Here is a 16,008-nt window from a genome sequence, read left to right as displayed (position 1 = left end):
AGTCATCCATGTTATAAGTATCAATAATCCATTCCTTTTTATCACTGAGTAGTATTCCATTGTATGCATATATCATAATTTGTTTACCCATTCAACTTTTTTTAAAAAAATATATCTTAGAAGTCTTTCCATGTTATACAAATAGATCCATCTCCTTTTTATTTATTTATTTATACATTTATTTATTTATTTATTTTTGGCTGCGTTGGGTCTTCGTTGGTGTGCGCGGGCTTTCTCTAGTTGCAGCGAGCGGGGGCTACTCTTCGTTGCGGTGCGCGGGCTTCTCATTGCGGTGGCTTCTCTTGTTGTGGAGCACGGGCTCTAGGCGTTCGGGTTTCAGTAGTTGTGGCTCACGGGCTATAGAGTGCAGGCTCAGTAGTTGTGGCTCATGGGCTTAGTTGCTCCACGGCATGTGGGATCTTCCCGGACCACGGATCGAACCTGTGTCTCCTGCATTGGCAGGCAGATTGTTAACCACTGTGCCACCAGGGAAGTCCCCCCATTGAACTCTTGATGGGTGTCGGTGTTATTTCCAGTTTTGGGTTATTATGAATAAAGCTGCTGTGAACATTCATGCCCAAGCCTTTTGTATGGACGTGTGCTTTTATTTCCCTACAAGTAGAATGGGTCAATCATAAGGCAGGTGTATGATTAACTTTTCAAGAAACTGCCACATTGTTTCCAACATGGTTGCACCATTTGACATTCCTACCAGCAGTGTAAGAGAGTTCCAGTTATTCTATATGCTCTCCAACACTTGGTGTGGTCAGTCTTTCTAATTTTAGTCATTCTAATAGGTGACTATTTTAATTTGCATTTCCCTAACAACTAATAATGTTGACCATCTTTTCATGTGTTTATTTGTCTCCTGTATATCTTTTTTGGTAAAGTGTTTCTTCTAATATTTTGCCCATTTATTAATTGGGTGATTTATTTATTTATAGTTTATTATTTAATAATATTATCAAATAAGTTTATTTATAAAATTATATTTATTTGAATATTATTATTTAATAAATTATTTATAATTTGTTGCCTGTTTTCTTATTATTGAGTTTTGAGAGTTCTTTATACATTTTGAATACAAGTCATTTATGAGATATATACAGAGAAAATATACAGATATTTTCTCACAGTCTGTGGCTTGTTTTTTCATTCTCTCAAGTGTCTTTCAAAGATGAGAACTTTTAAATTTTGATGAATCTAATTTATTACTTTTTTCCTTTATGGTAATGCTTTTTTTTTTCCCTAAGAAATCTTTGCCTACTGCTAGGTCACAAAGATATTCTCCTGTGTTATCTTCAAGAAGCTTTATAGTTTTAGCTTTTACATTTAGGTCTTTGGTCCATCTAAAATGAGTTTTTGTGTATGCTGTGAGGTAGGGGTTGAGATTCTTTTTTATTTTCTAGGGATTGCAATATGCATCTTTAATTTATCATGGTCTACTTTTTTTCCCCCATGGAAAAACCCTCTTGTGTATTTGATTAAACAAAAATAAAATAAGCTACATAGGAACAATTTTAAAGTCCAAAGAGACACCAACTTTGTTTGAAGGCTGCAGTAGCTGATGCAGCATCTCCTTGCTACCTTTCCCAGCCTTCTCTGTGGACTACAGCCATACATTCAGAAGCTTGTTAGCTAACACAGGAGTTTTTGAACACTTTCCCATTGGTTCTTCACCTGCTCATTGTCTGTCATGCCTGAGGCCTGCAGTATATCATTTAAGATTTAAAAGTAAAAATCCGGGGTGGGGGGAACCCACCCCAAACAAAAACCCACCTTAAAGGTTTGGGGAAAAGCCTTTGCTTCCCCATTCTCCACTTAATTGACAAGATCCACACCACCGCTGCAATGCCCATTCTTAAAAGCATCAAGAGGCAGTCAGCACCCAGATGGGCTTGCGGCATGGTTTCTGTGGCCCACGCAGTTATGCTGGTGGTGCATATCCCTTACATCAAGTCTGTATCGTGGTCTACTTTGCATTAGTCTTATACAGTTTCATGTGTAACACGAGATCCTTATGAGTACAATTTAGTTTACCCTTCTTCTCATTCTTTATGCTATTGTCATATTTTTCATTTACATATGTTATAAATTCCACAACACATTGTTATTTTTGCTTTCAACAGTCACTTGTCTGTTAAGTAATTAAGGTCTTTTATATTTAGTGGCATATTTGCCATTTCCATTGCTCTTCATTCCTTCCTGTAGATCTGACTTTCATCTAGTGTCATTCTCCTTCAAGCTAAACAATGTCTTCATCTTTTGTTGTGCAGAAGATCTGATGGAGATGCATTTTCTCAGATTTTGTTAACCTGAAAGCATCTCTATTGTACTTCATTTCTGAAGATATTTCCATTGGATATAGAATTCTGGGTTGCCAGATTTTGCTTTTGTTTCAGCAGCTTATAAGACAATTCTATTGTCTTATGCCCTCCACTGTTTCTGATACGCAATCAGTCATCACTTTTTTTTTTTTTTTTTTGCGGTACGCGGGCCTCTCACTGTTGTGGCCTCTCCCGTTGCGGAGCACAGGCTCCGGACGCGCTGGCTCAGCGGCCATGGCTCGCGGGCCCAGCCGCTCCGCGGCATGTGGGATCTTCCCGGACCGGGGCACGAACCCGTGTCCCCTGCATCGGCAGGCGGACTCTCAACCACTGCGCCACCAGGGAAGCCCCAGTCATCACTTTTTAATTGACGTTTACTCTATGTAATGTGTCTTTTTTCTTTGGATGCCTTAAAGAATTTTCTTTCTACTTTAGTTTTCAGCAGTTTGACTGTGATGTGCCTAGATAATACGTGTGTGCGCGCGCATGTGTGATATTAGTTGGGGTTTGCTGAGCTTTGTGTTTTTAATCAAATTTTGGAAATTGTCTTCAATTATTTTTTTGCCATATTCTCTTTTCTCCTCTGGGGCTCCAAATACATGCATGTTAGTCTAATTGGTTGATATTGTCCCATAGGTTATTGAAGCTCTGATCATATTTTTTCCAATCTTTTTTCTCCCTGAGCTTCATTTTGGGTAATTTCTATTGACTTCTTTCAAATTCGTGAATATTTATTCCGTTGTGTCTAGTCTGCTGTTTTTCTTATTCAATGATTTTTAAAAAAAATTTCAGATATGGTATTATTTCAGTACTAAGATTTCTACTTGGTTCATATTCACAGTTTCCATACCTTCTTTTTTAATTGACCCATACTTCTAAAATTCACATTCCCCATGTCCTCATGCATTATATCCATCTTTTCCTATAAATTCCTAAACATAATTATAATAAATCCTTGTTTTGTAATTCTAACATCTGGGCTGTCACTGTGTCTACTCCTGTTAACTATTTGTTTTCCTCTTGAGCAATGTCGTGTTTTGCTTCTTCTTCACATATCTACTATTATTTGATTGTATAGCAGATATTGTGGCTATAGAAACTCTAGATCCTCTCATCTTCCTTTGAAGAGTGTTGAATTTCCTTCTGGCCTTCAGCTAAACTACTGGCAGATCCCCTTGATACAGGGGAAGCTTGGTTTCAGTCTTTGTTAGGGAAGGCCTAGTTCCGTTTTACCCTTTGCCCTGGGAAATGGTCTTTATTCCTGAGGTGTGGCCCTCTGGGGTTTCAGTGGAAAGGTCGAGGTATTTTATAAGAGCTTCTAACTAGGTGGACTTCGAACTCTTAATCTGCTTTCCATTACTGGGAAATTGCTGAAATCTCTGTTTAGTTCTTTTGGAGTTCTGTTCTTGGCTTCTTGGACTCACTCCATATACATGCACTTTAGGACTCAAACAAGGATCTAAGCAGAGCTTGTGTGCAAATTTTGTGGCTCCCTCTTTCCTATGGTTTCCCTCCTCAATTTCCAGCCACTGTTGCTGCTATACACTCTGACCTCTAATTTCTCAGCCCAGTAAGACTCTTGCTTTCTGCTTGAGCTCTACTGCCCATGTGCAGTGTGGACTTGAAAATGCCCTGAGAGGAAAAGCCAGTTAAATGTGCCTCTCACTTAGTTTGCTTCTTTTCATTTAAGGGTCGTATCTACTCTGGTGGCCTGTTTAGGTTTCTCTCCAGTGCCTTCAAGTGATTTTTTTTTAAAATTTAAGTACAGTTGATTTACAGTGTTGTGTTCAAATGATTTTTTAAAAATATCTTTCCAGAGTTGACACTAGCAATCAGCAGAAATGTTAGTCTGATCAAGCTACTCTGCCATTATTGCAAGCAGAACTCACCCAAATATGTTATTATTCTTTAATTAAATTAATTAATTAATTGGCGGCGCCTCATAGCATGGGGGATCTTAGTTCACCGACCAGGGATTGAACTCGCGCCCCATGCAGTGGAAGTACAGAGTCTTAATCACTGGACCGTCAGGGAAGTCCCTATGTTATTATTTTTTAAAATTTTGTTTTGGGGACTTTCCTGGTGGCGCAGTGGTTAAGAATCCGCCTGCCAATGCAGGGGTCACGGGTTCGAGCCCTGGTCCGGGAAGATCCCACGTGCTGCGGAGCAACTAAGCCGGTGTGCCATAACTACTGAGCCTCTGCTCTAGAGCCTGCGTGCCACAACTACTGAAGCCCGCGCGCCTAGAGCCCGTGCTCCGCAACGAGAAGCCACCGCAATGAGAAGCCCGTGCACAGCAACAAAGACCCAACACAGGCATAAATAAATAAATAAAAATTTTGCTTTGGTGCCCTGTTTTTCTGGCTCACTAGGCATATACTTAGTCTTCATATTGGGTAAACCAATACTGGAGTTTGGTTGTCTGTTCTGAGAATTCACTTGATTTAATTTAAATTTCACTGAATAGTCCAGTAAATTAGTTATTGTTCCTAATGGCTCTCAAAGTTTCAGAGGCTGAAAATAGGTCTCTAATAGTGACATCTTGAGTGTTTAAAGTTAAAAAAAAACCCCACTTTAATCTATTTTGTGAAATAGGCAATACATTCACATGGCTCAAAATGTACAAGGTAAAAAGATATACAATAAAAAGCTTCACCCCCACCCCTCTTGCATGTATTAAAAAAAAAAAAAAACTGGCAGCCGAAGAGCCCAAACTTTGATCTCTTGCGTTATGCAAGCAAATTGGTTGTATGCTGTCTGTCATAATCCCACGAATTCCTTAACAAAATTTTAAAAATAAATGACATCCCCCAGCAGGGATTGTTACAGAGGAAGGCGTCAATTCTATTTAATTCTGCAAATACTTACTGAGCCATACAGTGTGCCTGGAACAATATTAGCTATTGTGGAGCAGAAACATGAGTCATATGGTTGAGAGTGCACTTCCCTTAATTAGAAAGGAGAAGAGAGTAGAATGAAGGACTATTTGTAAGGAAATCTGATGCCTCTGCTTGACCCAGTTGGAAGAGTTAATAGAATAAGGTTCTGCCTCTGTCCAGCTGATGCCTGGAGTTAAGGTTACATTCTTGGCCCTGTCGCTCTAACAGGGTGTCTGTCTGTCCCGCCCAGCAGCTGCCCCGTTTACAGCCACGCCCAGCACAGGGTCCAAGAACCTTGCTGGAAGCTTGGTATCTAGTTCACAGTTCTTAGGGAGAGGGAAAAGCTAAGTCTCTGGAATATCAGAATTTTGAACTAGCTACAGTTTACAACTGAAGGGTTCCTCAAAGGGCTGAGTGTTCTCCAGCCAAGTCTGAAAGGGCTGAATCCCCTTCCTAGAAACTGAGAAAAACATGAGTGTCCATAACAGATGTACTGAAAAGACATCGGAAGCTGAGCAAACCTACAGAGGCAGCAGCGAGCACGTCTATTGATACACACTCCTTGTGTGGCCACACCTTCAGGTTCCCACCAGGGCTTGGATAGGCAAGGCAGCATAACGTGTACACAGTGGGAGGGACTGCACGGTAGCCAGGGTGTTTGCCGGAATTTGGGAGTACTGTCGAGGACAGGTAGAAATTATAAATAGCAGTGGTCAGGTTTTACATCTGGGTACCTTTGCTCCTCTGCAGGAATTTCAGATGGAGCACATTCCACCTGCCAGCTGCTCCTGGCCAGAAAATAAAACTTGTACCTCTTCCATCCTGCCTTTTCCAATGGAACTGAAGATGGGGCTTGGGACTTCTGGCTACCATACAGAAGCAGGCCATGCCATTCTGCTTTCCTGCAGGTGGCAAGCCACCTGGAGGGCTTTGGAAGGCTTTATCTGATCCTCCATTCAAATGCTGAGAACAAAATTAATTTATAAGCACCAGTCCTTCCCCTGAGGATGGAAAAAAGGCTCTAGAGAGTGAAGACTGGTGAATGGAATTAACCACACAGTGTCCACAAGTAATTTCTGAGATGTGTAAGAAGGTCATCGATAGTTTATTTAGTATGCTGTCCTTATGGCTTAATTATAGTGACTGTTAAAGAAAAAAAAAGATTGATAGGCTTTACTTTCATTCCCAACCTGTTTCCTAATTCTCCCTTCTTAATGAGGCTTAATTTGCTCAGTGGGGGTTTTCAAAAACTGAATTATTATTTTTTTAAAAAATTTATTTAATTAATTTATTTTTGGCTGTGCTGGGCCTTCGTTGCTGCGCGCGGGCTTTCTCTAGTTGTGATGAGCCGGGGCTACTCTTTGTTGCGATGCGCAGGCTTCTCATTGCGGTGGCTTCTCTTGTTGCAGACCACGGGGTCTAGGGTGCGCAGGCTTCAGCAGTTGTGGCACACAGGCTCAGTAGTTGTGGCGCACAGGCTTAGTTGCTGCACAGCATGTGGGATCTTCCCGGACCAGGGCTCGTACCCGTGTCTCTTGCATTGGCAGGTGGATTCTTAACCACTGCACCACCAGGGAAGCCCTCAAAAATTGAATTCTTACGGTGGGAGGGAATAGAGCAGCACCAATAGAAATATAATGCAAGCCACACATGTTTAAATTCTCTAAGCAGCCCAATAAAAAAGGTGAAAAGAAACTATCGACGTTGATTTTAATATTTTCGCTAACCCAATATATCTAAAATATCGTTTCAACATGTAAGCAATATAAAAATTATTGATGAGATAGTTTACCTTTTTTTGGTACTAAGTCCTTGGGATCTGGTGTGTATTTTACACTGCGAGCACACCTCAGTTCAAGCTACTCACATTTCAAATGCTCAACAGCCCCATGTGCATGGGGGCTAGGTACTAGGCAGCACAAGGCTAGAGCGTAGGCCACAGTGATGCCCTCCAGGTCCCTCTATGCATGCAGACAACAGGCCCTCTAGGTCGCGGTCTAGGAGAGCACAAGCCATGATACAGGTGGTGGGGATTTAGGATTGGGTCAGGTGCCTGGATTCCAGCTGAGTTTTGCTGATGAACAGAACTTGAGAGCAAAGGCGAAGGGCGTGATGGGTGGGGAAACCTGAGTAAGGTCTGGGAGGCGGAACGAGGCCCTTTGGAGGACAGGGCTCTGCGGGACGTTTGAGAACTTGGTGGATGGCCGCATCCTGCCACGCTTACGGGTAGGATTGGACCTGGGGCGATCCTGTGGCTGACAGTTGTTCCTTTTTTGTCTTTTCTCCTCCCTCCCCTCTCCCCCGTCCCCGCCCCCGCCAGCGGTGGTCCTCGGCCTGCCCAGCGCCCGGGCCGCCGAGGACGCCTGCGCGAGCGCCTGCCCGGCCGCCTGCGTCTGCAGCAGCGTGGAGCGCGGCTGCTCGGTGCGCTGCGACCGCGCGGGCCTCTTGCGGGTGCCGGCCGAGTTCCCGTGCGAGGCGGCCTCCATCGACCTGGACCGCAATGGCCTGCGCTTCCTGGGCGAGCGGGCCTTCGGCACGCTGCCGTCGCTGCGCCGCCTGTCGCTGCGCCACAACAACCTGTCCTTCATCACGCCTGGCGCCTTCAAGGGCCTGCCGCGTCTGGCCGAGCTGCGCCTGGCGCACAACGGCGATCTGCGCTACCTGCATGCGCGCACCTTCGCCGCACTCGGCCGCCTGCGGCGCCTTGACCTGGCCGCCTGCCGCCTCTTCAGCGTGCCCGAGCGCCTCCTGGCCGAGCTGCCCGCCCTGCGCGAGTTCGCCGCCTTCGACAACCTGTTCCGCCGCGTGCCCGGCGCTCTGCGCGGCCTAGCCAACTTGACGCATGCGTACCTGGAGCGCAGCCGCATCGAGGCCGTGGCCTCCAGCTCGCTGCTGGGTCTGCGCCGCCTGCGGTCGCTCAGCCTGCAGGCCAACCGCGTCCGCGCCGTGCACGGCGGCGCCTTCCGCGACTGCAGCGCCCTGGAGCATCTGCTGCTCAACGACAACCTGCTGGCCGCGCTGCCGGCCGACGCCTTCCTCGGCCTCCGCCGCCTGCGCACGCTCAACCTGGGCGGCAACGCGCTGGGCCGCGTGGCGCACGCCTGGTTCGCCGAGCTGGCTGAGCTCGAGCTGCTCTACTTGGACCGCAACCGCATCGCCTTCGTGGAAGAGGGCGCCTTCCAGAACCTCTCGGGCCTCCTGGCCCTGCATCTCAACGGCAACCATCTCACCGTGCTCGCCTGGGCAGCCTTCCAGCCCGGCTTCTTCCTGGGCCGCCTCTTCCTCTTCCGCAACCCATGGCGCTGCGACTGTCGCCTGGAGTGGCTGCGGGACTGGATGGAGAGCTTTGGGCGCGCCGCCGACGTGCCGTGCGCCTCCCCGGGCTCCGTGGCCGGCCTGGACCTCCGCCAGGTGGCCTTTGGGCGTTCCGCCGACGGCCTCTGTGTGGACCCCGAGGAGCTGAACTTCACCGCGTCCAGTCCAGGTCCGTCTCCAGAGCCAGCAGCCACCACAGTGAGCAGGTTCAGCAGCCTCCTCTCCAAGCTGCTGGCCCCGAGGGCCCCGGTGGCGGAGGCGGCCAATACCACTGAGGGACCGGTCAACGCCTCGCTGTCTGACAGCCTTCTCTCCCGGGGGGTGGGCAGCTCGGGCCACAAGACACCGTTTCTCCTGGGCTCTGGTCTTCTGCTCAGCATGGCCCAGCACGTGGTGTTTGTCCTCCAGATGGACTGACTGTGCCACCCTGGGGTGGCCCAGATTGCCTTGCCAGGCAAGGGAGTTTAGTTAACTGGGCTTGATGGTGGTTGGTGTGGGGAGAGGGGAACAGGATGGGGGCGGGGGTGAAAATTACAGCGGAGGGTGGAAGGAACAGTTTGCCTCCAGAGATGGCCCTGGGAAGAGGAGGACCCTGGGAAATGCCATGTGTGGGAGGGGGGAGATTATGGATTTCTGCTCCTGTCACATGGGCATAATTGGAAAAGAAGCAAGAAGGAACATGTGCCTTCTGGTGAGAAGACTAGGAATTGGAAGTTTCTAGGGCTACAGGGCTCCACTCCCATCCCTTCCCCCCATCTTCCAGGAAACTGGGCCTGCATGCCTGAATTAGAGTTAATCCATTGGCTAAGTACTAAAAACCGTGCCAATTCTCCTGGTGGGGCAACCATTAAGCCCAATCCCTGGAGCTTCCCTGGTGGTGCAGTGGTTATGAATCTGCCTGCCAATGCAGGGGACATGGGTTCGAGCCCTGGTCCGGGAAGATCCCACATGCTGTGGAGCAACTAAGCCTGTGTGCCACAACTACTGAGCCTGTGCTCTAGAGCCCGTGAGCCACAACTGCTGAGCCCGCGTGCCACAACTACTGAAGCCCGTGTGCCTAGAGCCCGTGCTCGGCAACCAGAGAAGCCACCCACCGCAATGAGAAGCCCACGCACCGCAACTAAGAGTAGCCCCCGCTCGCTGCAACTAGAGAAAGCCCGCATGCTGCAACGAAGACCCAATGCAGGCAAAAATAAATTTAAAAAAAGTCCAATCCCTTTGTTTTCTACTACAACCCTCCTCCCCCTCCCCCAGGAGCCTGGGGACACTAGGGTCCAGGAAGATGGGTAGGACAGGAGAGAAGGGTGATGGGAAAGGGACTTAGACCTAAGGTGGTGGCAGTGATTCGTGCGGTCTGAGATGTGTTAGGGGGTGTTTAAAACAAAGAATCATTTACTCCACAGTTGTTCCCAGGGGTGGCCTTAGCCGCAAAGGAACTTTAGGGCAGGGTAGGGAAAAAAAGAGGAGGGGGCATTGTCTGTGGATAAATACATTTCTAAAAATACTACGGTTAAAAACAAAAAAAGATTAAAAAGGTTTCTCTTCTGCAGGACTTTTCAAGAGTCTTTCATATGCAGACATGCATTGTGACTCTCCCGAGGAGGCCACAAAATCCTCTTTCCTGTTTTGTGGGAAGAGTGTCCAAAAGACACAGAGATGCTGTTAGTGGGGCGGGGAGTCTCCAGCTTGGATGATCCCATTAGGTGTGGGAATTATTATGGGCCACACACTTTGGGGCTGACTAACGGGCCAAGAGGAAAGGAGGCAGCCAGTAGCTGGGAAGGGGGGCTGAGCGATTTCTCAGGATGGGAGGTGGCCAACTGTAAGCCCCCAAGCCTGAATGCCAGAGTAGAGGCTGTGTGTCTGCTACATAACATGCTCAAGCCGACCTCCACACGCATGTAACAATGACTGCCTTTGTCAACATCCTGGCAATTCCTAATCTTAATGTCCTCTCTCTGTATTTGAAGGGGTGTGTTTTCAAAGACCACATGGATTCAGGGTGTGCTGAGCTGTCAGTTCTTCAAGGCCATAGTGCTTCTTCTGTGTCTCTAGGTAATACAAACTATTAGAAATGTTGCAGAAAGCACCACTGAGTGCAGGAGTGTTCAAATGGATTGTGACCATTAGTGGTCATCAACTCAATTTAATGGGTCACAACCAGCATTTTAAAAAACAGGATAGACTCTGATGCCCAGATCCAAGAGGTAGATTGCTGTGTATAGAAGGAAGTTAATCTCCTGTCTTCTGCAGCACACAAGCTGCTATTTTTATCTTCAACATAACACACTCTGGTATCAGTATTGGGAAAATATTTGGCTGATGTAGATATGATCTGAGTGGTAATATCCTTTATTTGGTGTTGCCCAGAGCAGAGCATATCACAATAATAAGTAAGGTGGGGACTTCCCTGGTGGCGCAGTGGTTAAGAATCTGCCTGCCAATGCAGGGGACACGGGTTCAATCCCTGGTCCAGGAAGATCCCACATGCCGTGGAGCAACTAAGCCCGTGAGCCACAACTACTGAAGCCCGCGCGCCTGGAGCCTGTGCTCTGCAACAAGAGAAGCCACCGCGATGAGAAGCCCACGCTCCGCAATGAAGAGTAGCCCCTGCTCACCGCAGCTAGAGAAAGCCTGTGCGCAGCAATGAAGACCCAACGCAGCCAAAAAAAATCAAGTAAGTAATGTGCATGTTACCACATTTTGTTCAAATTTCACAACTGTGTATAGCAAGCCTGCAGCAAACAAACTTCTCAAATATTAGCAACAGTTTAGAGAAGGATTAAGGAAGAACAGGAGTCTCTGAGCAGAAGGAAAGGAACAGAAAGAGCAGAGAAGAAATGTTTGGCATCAGCCAATATCTTCTAAACCGGTAATTAGTTGTCTGAGATTGGGAGGTGGGGCGGGAGCTCAGGCAGGGGATGGGAAATATATCAAGAAACACTTTAGCCGTAAAAAAAATCTTAACTCCTGAGTCATGGAAATATTAAAGGAATTTACCAATCAAAAAAAAAAAAAACAGGATAGAAAAGTCACAGAGCATCACATGTAATATTGTACGTATTGTTTTGTGGAACTTTTAATCTGTATGCGTTTGTTCAGATTATATGTGTGTGTGTGTGTGTCTGGATTGCTGCATATTTATACTTTATTGTGGCTTATCGTTAAAAAAGTTTGAAAGTCACTAATCTGGAACATGCATGGTTCTTTTTTTTTTTTTGCGGTACGCGGGCCTCTTACTGCTGTGGCCTCTCCCTCTGCGGAGCACAGGCTCCGGACGCGCAGGCTCAGCGGCCATGGCTCACGGGCCCAGCCGCTCCGTGGCATGTGGGATCTTCCCGGACCGGGGCACGAACCCACGTCCCCTGCATCGGCAGGCGGACTCTCAACCACTGCGCCACCAGGGAAGCCCCTGAGCACCTTTTCATATGTACTATATTTGCTTTCTCTCTCTCTCCATATTGTTATCATTTCTCACGAACAGTTTGAGTTAGTTGTAAACATCATGACCCTTTACCCCTACATACCTAAGTGTGTATTTCCTAAGAGCAAGGACTTTCTCTTATCCATGATGCCATTATTACAATCAGGATCTTTATCATCAGTAGAATACTATTATTTAAAATATACTCTATACTGAAATTTCAACAGTTGTCAAAATGATTTTTTAGGCAGTCCTTGTTTTTCCTATGGGTGGAAAATGAGGTTCCTAGTTCGTGGCTTGTACTCATTTGATCGCAGTAATCAAAATTCTTAATTCGTTGGTTGATTTTAATGTTTCAAAATGAATTCGTTCTCTGAATGTCTTACTTTTCAAATGTGAGAACAAGATGAGGTCAGAAATGTTGTTTGCTCAAACTGTACGTTGTGGCCATGGTAACTGAGTGAGGCTCGTGAGAACCCTGGAGGCGAGATCTCTGCATTGGGTAACCATGAGAGTCCACAGCAGACCTGCAGCCTGTGTTACTGAGGAACAAGGTGCCACCTTGGGAGGAATGTCCTTCCTTTCATTTGGAGTGGGTTCCTGAGAGTCAGCTGCAAAATGCTGCTCCAGGTCTGCCTGGGTAGTTAGATGGTGAGCTTTTTACCGAACATTTGTTTGGCTTAAAGTTTCTGAACAAGTATCAACGCTGAAGTAGCCTCCGGGGAGACAGATTTTTATAGAGCTACCCAGCCCAGTAGAATTCTGGGAACGTGAGAGTTACTTTCCAAACAGATCCGGAGTTGCCTGGAATGAGTTCCCAGTCAATTGTGGCCATTATGAGCTCTCATGAGAGAAAGGGGAGTGGAGAGTTCCCAGTTTTGAGTTCACTAAGTTTCTCACCCCATCATTGGCTGTTTAGTACCTTGGGAAATGTTAAGGTACTATGAATTCTGCTAAGCAAATCTTTGTACCCGTCAGGATGGACCACATTATGCTGTGGTAACAAACAACCGCCGAACTTCAGTGGCTGACGGAGGGTTATTTCTTGCTCAGGCTACATGTCCAACATGGACTTATTAGGGGGGCCCTGTGCATTGTAGCCACTCAGGGACCAAGGCTGAAGAAGGATCTGAGGACATTGTTATCCAAACATGGGCTCTAGGGTTTGCTGCAACAGAGAAAGAAAGCTTGGGAGAATCATCACTCTTAAATGCTTCCACCCAGATGTGACACATGTTGCTTCTCATATTTTACTGGCCAAAAATGTCACACAGGGACTCCCCTGGTGGTCCAGTGGCTAGGACTCCATGTTCCCAATACAGGGGGCCCAGGTTCAATCCCTGGTCAGGGAACTAGATCCCACATGCTGCGACTAAGAGTTCGCATGCCGCAACTAAAGGTCCCGCATGCAACGAAGATCCTGCACACCTCAACTAAGACCCGGTGCAGCCAAATATATAAGTAAATATTTAAAAAAAAGTCACATGGCCACACTTCACCAAGGCAGGGAAGTATGGTCTCCCCATGTGCCCAGGAGGAGGGGGAGAACTGGGAATATTGGGGAACACTGGCAATGTTCCAAAGCACTAGAGGCTCCAGGCGGGTCACCGGATAGAACAAAGCCTGGACTGCTCAGAACTGTAAGAAGACATAGAGGCTTGCGGGGGCAATCTGGTGAGCGAGCCACTAGCCCCAGCCTTTCTCTCCTCCCAGCACCCCAACTAGGCTTTGAAGACAGTATTTGCTTTAGCCAATAGGAATGCTGTGGCCTCACTGTATTGGTTCTTTCAGGAAAGGGGAGAGAAAATGTAGAGACAAAAGGTTCATATTTTCCCCTTTGTTTTCCATGCAAAGACTCAACTTGCAGTATTAAAATCCCCGGAAGCTTGATCTTTGGAAAATTCCCTCTCAGAAAGCTCCCTGGCTGTTTTGAAGAGGTCTCCCTGTGGTGGTTTCACAAGGATGGTCAACAGCCCTCCGGTCCACCCACCTTTGTCAGGCCACCACAGTGTTACATTCTGGAGGACACCGTCTGCTGGGCCCAGCTGTCCCGGGCTGTTGCTTCACTCTGCCATCTTTACCTCAATCTCAAGGGAGGGGACCCTACTCTCTTCTCTGATCCTCTGGCCCTAGGACAGCTTATGCCCTCCCGCTAAGTCCCTCACAGCACAGAAGATCGCAGCAGCTGAGAAGTGAAGGATACCTGATGTGACTGTGCCCTCAAGGGCCCCTGCGTCTTAACTCCCTCCCCGACCCGCACGCTGGAAATGCCCAGGCCTCCCTGTTTCTGAGACCAAACTCCCGGGGAGCTTTTTTCTTGTCTCCCAGGGTGGGGTCCATCAGAACTGAAGGGGCCAGTCAAGTCCGATCCTCAGCCTGTGTGCCTGCTTGCTGGCCGGTCCCTTCCTCCCCCCAGCTCCATGGGGTCAGAAAACTGCTGCTCAGAGCTCCGAATGAACAAATAGTTCTGGACACACCAGTTAGCCTCAAGTTGCACAAAGTAAAGTAACATTTCTCTCCAAAGAGCACCAGCATCTGGGAGACTGGGAGACACAGCTCAGAAAAAAATACAGCAATCTCCCTCCTTTTAAAGTGTTACATGTATGGGGACTTCCCTGGTGGTCCAGTGGGAAAGAATCCGCCTTCCAATGCAGGGGACGTGGGTTCAATCCCTGGTCGGGGAACTAAGATCCCACGTGCTGTGGGGCAACTAAGCCCGCGCATCACCAGTACTGAGCTCACGCGCCTCAACTAGAGAGAGAAAAACCCGCACTCCACAACTAGAGAGAAGCCCGCACGCCGCAACGAAAGATCCCACGTGCCTCAATGAAGATCCCGCGTGCTGCAACTAAGACCCGACACAGCCAAATAAATATTTTTTTAAAAAAAGTGTTACATGTATGACCAAAGTTTCTTTAACCTTGTAAGATACTCCCTTTTTCTGTTATCAAACAGGACTCTTCACTTCCCCCTCTGAGACTGTGTTCAGGTTTCCCCCAAGAACGAGGAGTAGGTCCTGCCTTTCTGTTTGCACTGGGCCCCATGTCTTCACAGAGTAGAGGACTCTTTCCTAGAGGCCCACCCAAGTCTCCACCCCAGGGAGCAGAAACTGCTTGTGACAGTAAGTAAGTGTTCTGGGTTCCAGAGGTCTGAGAGTCTCATCTCCATCCTGTTCATTGTGTTGGCTGGGATGTGTCTCTGCACCTACTGGTTCTCCTGGGTGATGTATGTGGGGCTTTTGCGGCCAGTGTGGTCAAGAAAGGCCAAAGGGGACAGGAGTCAGGCCAGGGGAGGTGGTATTTTCATGTTTTAAACATCAGGAACAACTAGATCTCCGCTCCCTGCCCTCTACACACACATGCACTCACAGGGGCTGAGCTCATTGGAGGAGTCATGAGCAACCCCTCGTCTTAGAGCTCTTTGGCATCTGTCTATCTGTGGCCTGGGGTGCAAAGCTGGAGTGAAACATGGCCCCTGCATGGTGAGCCTGGCCAACTTCAGTTGCTGAATCAATGTTGCTTATATTCCTTCTATTTGTGTTCCAGGCACAGAAAATTCAGAAGCACTTAGACAGACATTTGCACATTTTAAGGGAGTTCCCTTGAAATGTGGCTGACTTTTGCTACTGTGCTCCTGAGAGGAGAAAGAGTTTTTGTTCACAGCCAGACTGAGTGAAACGCCAGCTTACAGGGAGGCCCGTGGAGGGCACACTGCTGTGGTTCCCAGTGGCCTAGCAGGAGTTCTGTCTGCCCTACCTGACCCATGGCTGAGGCCCACTTGTGGCTCACTCATGACCCATTAGTGGGTCATGGCATTGGTAGTGGCAACCAGCATTAAAAAATAATAGTGATAAAGTAGATGGGGAAACTTCAGCATGCATCACAGATAGTAAGAAAAGTATTATTTCATTAAACTTTGCTTCAGTTATATGTGTGTATGTGTATACTGGAACCCAGTATAAAAATGTATCTCTCATTGGGGGTCACAGTCGTAAATATTTGAAAGCCAGTATCATAGATCACTTTGATTCCTTAGTTGTTTTCAAAGAGCATGGGGTTGAAAG

At 47.3% G+C, this 16,008-nt stretch overlaps 1 protein-coding gene across 1 annotated transcript; it reads left to right on the top strand.

The window, feature by feature from the left end:
* Nucleotides 1-686: 686 nt before the first annotated feature.
* Nucleotides 687-9,003, top strand: NYX (nyctalopin). The gene is made up of 3 exons (XM_067722741.1): nucleotides 687-719; nucleotides 6,115-6,162; nucleotides 7,526-9,003. The coding sequence occupies exons 1-3, from the start codon at nucleotides 687-689 to the stop codon at nucleotides 8,936-8,938; spliced, it is 1,494 nt and encodes a 497-aa protein (XP_067578842.1). The 3' UTR covers nucleotides 8,939-9,003.
* Nucleotides 9,004-16,008: the final 7,005 nt, after the last annotated feature.

Source organism: Pseudorca crassidens, chromosome X, assembly GCF_039906515.1.
Source record: "Pseudorca crassidens isolate mPseCra1 chromosome X, mPseCra1.hap1, whole genome shotgun sequence".
Lineage (NCBI taxonomy): Eukaryota > Metazoa > Chordata > Mammalia > Artiodactyla > Delphinidae > Pseudorca > Pseudorca crassidens.
The sequence above is the reverse complement of the archived record's forward strand: the minus strand, read 5'-3'. Positions and strand labels throughout refer to the sequence as shown.

Excerpts from the sequence above, each read along its gene's own strand:
- NYX (XM_067722741.1), top strand. The coding sequence starts at position 687 with ATGGTTGCACCATTTGACATTCCTACCAGCAGT. Across the intron at positions 720-6,114 it reads TTGACATTCCTACCAGCAGT|GTGGCAAGCCACCTGGAGGG; the intron begins GTAAGAGAGTTC and ends GCTTTCCTGCAG. Across the intron at positions 6,163-7,525 it reads GGCTTTATCTGATCCTCCAT|GCGGTGGTCCTCGGCCTGCC; the intron begins TCAAATGCTGAG and ends CCGCCCCCGCCA.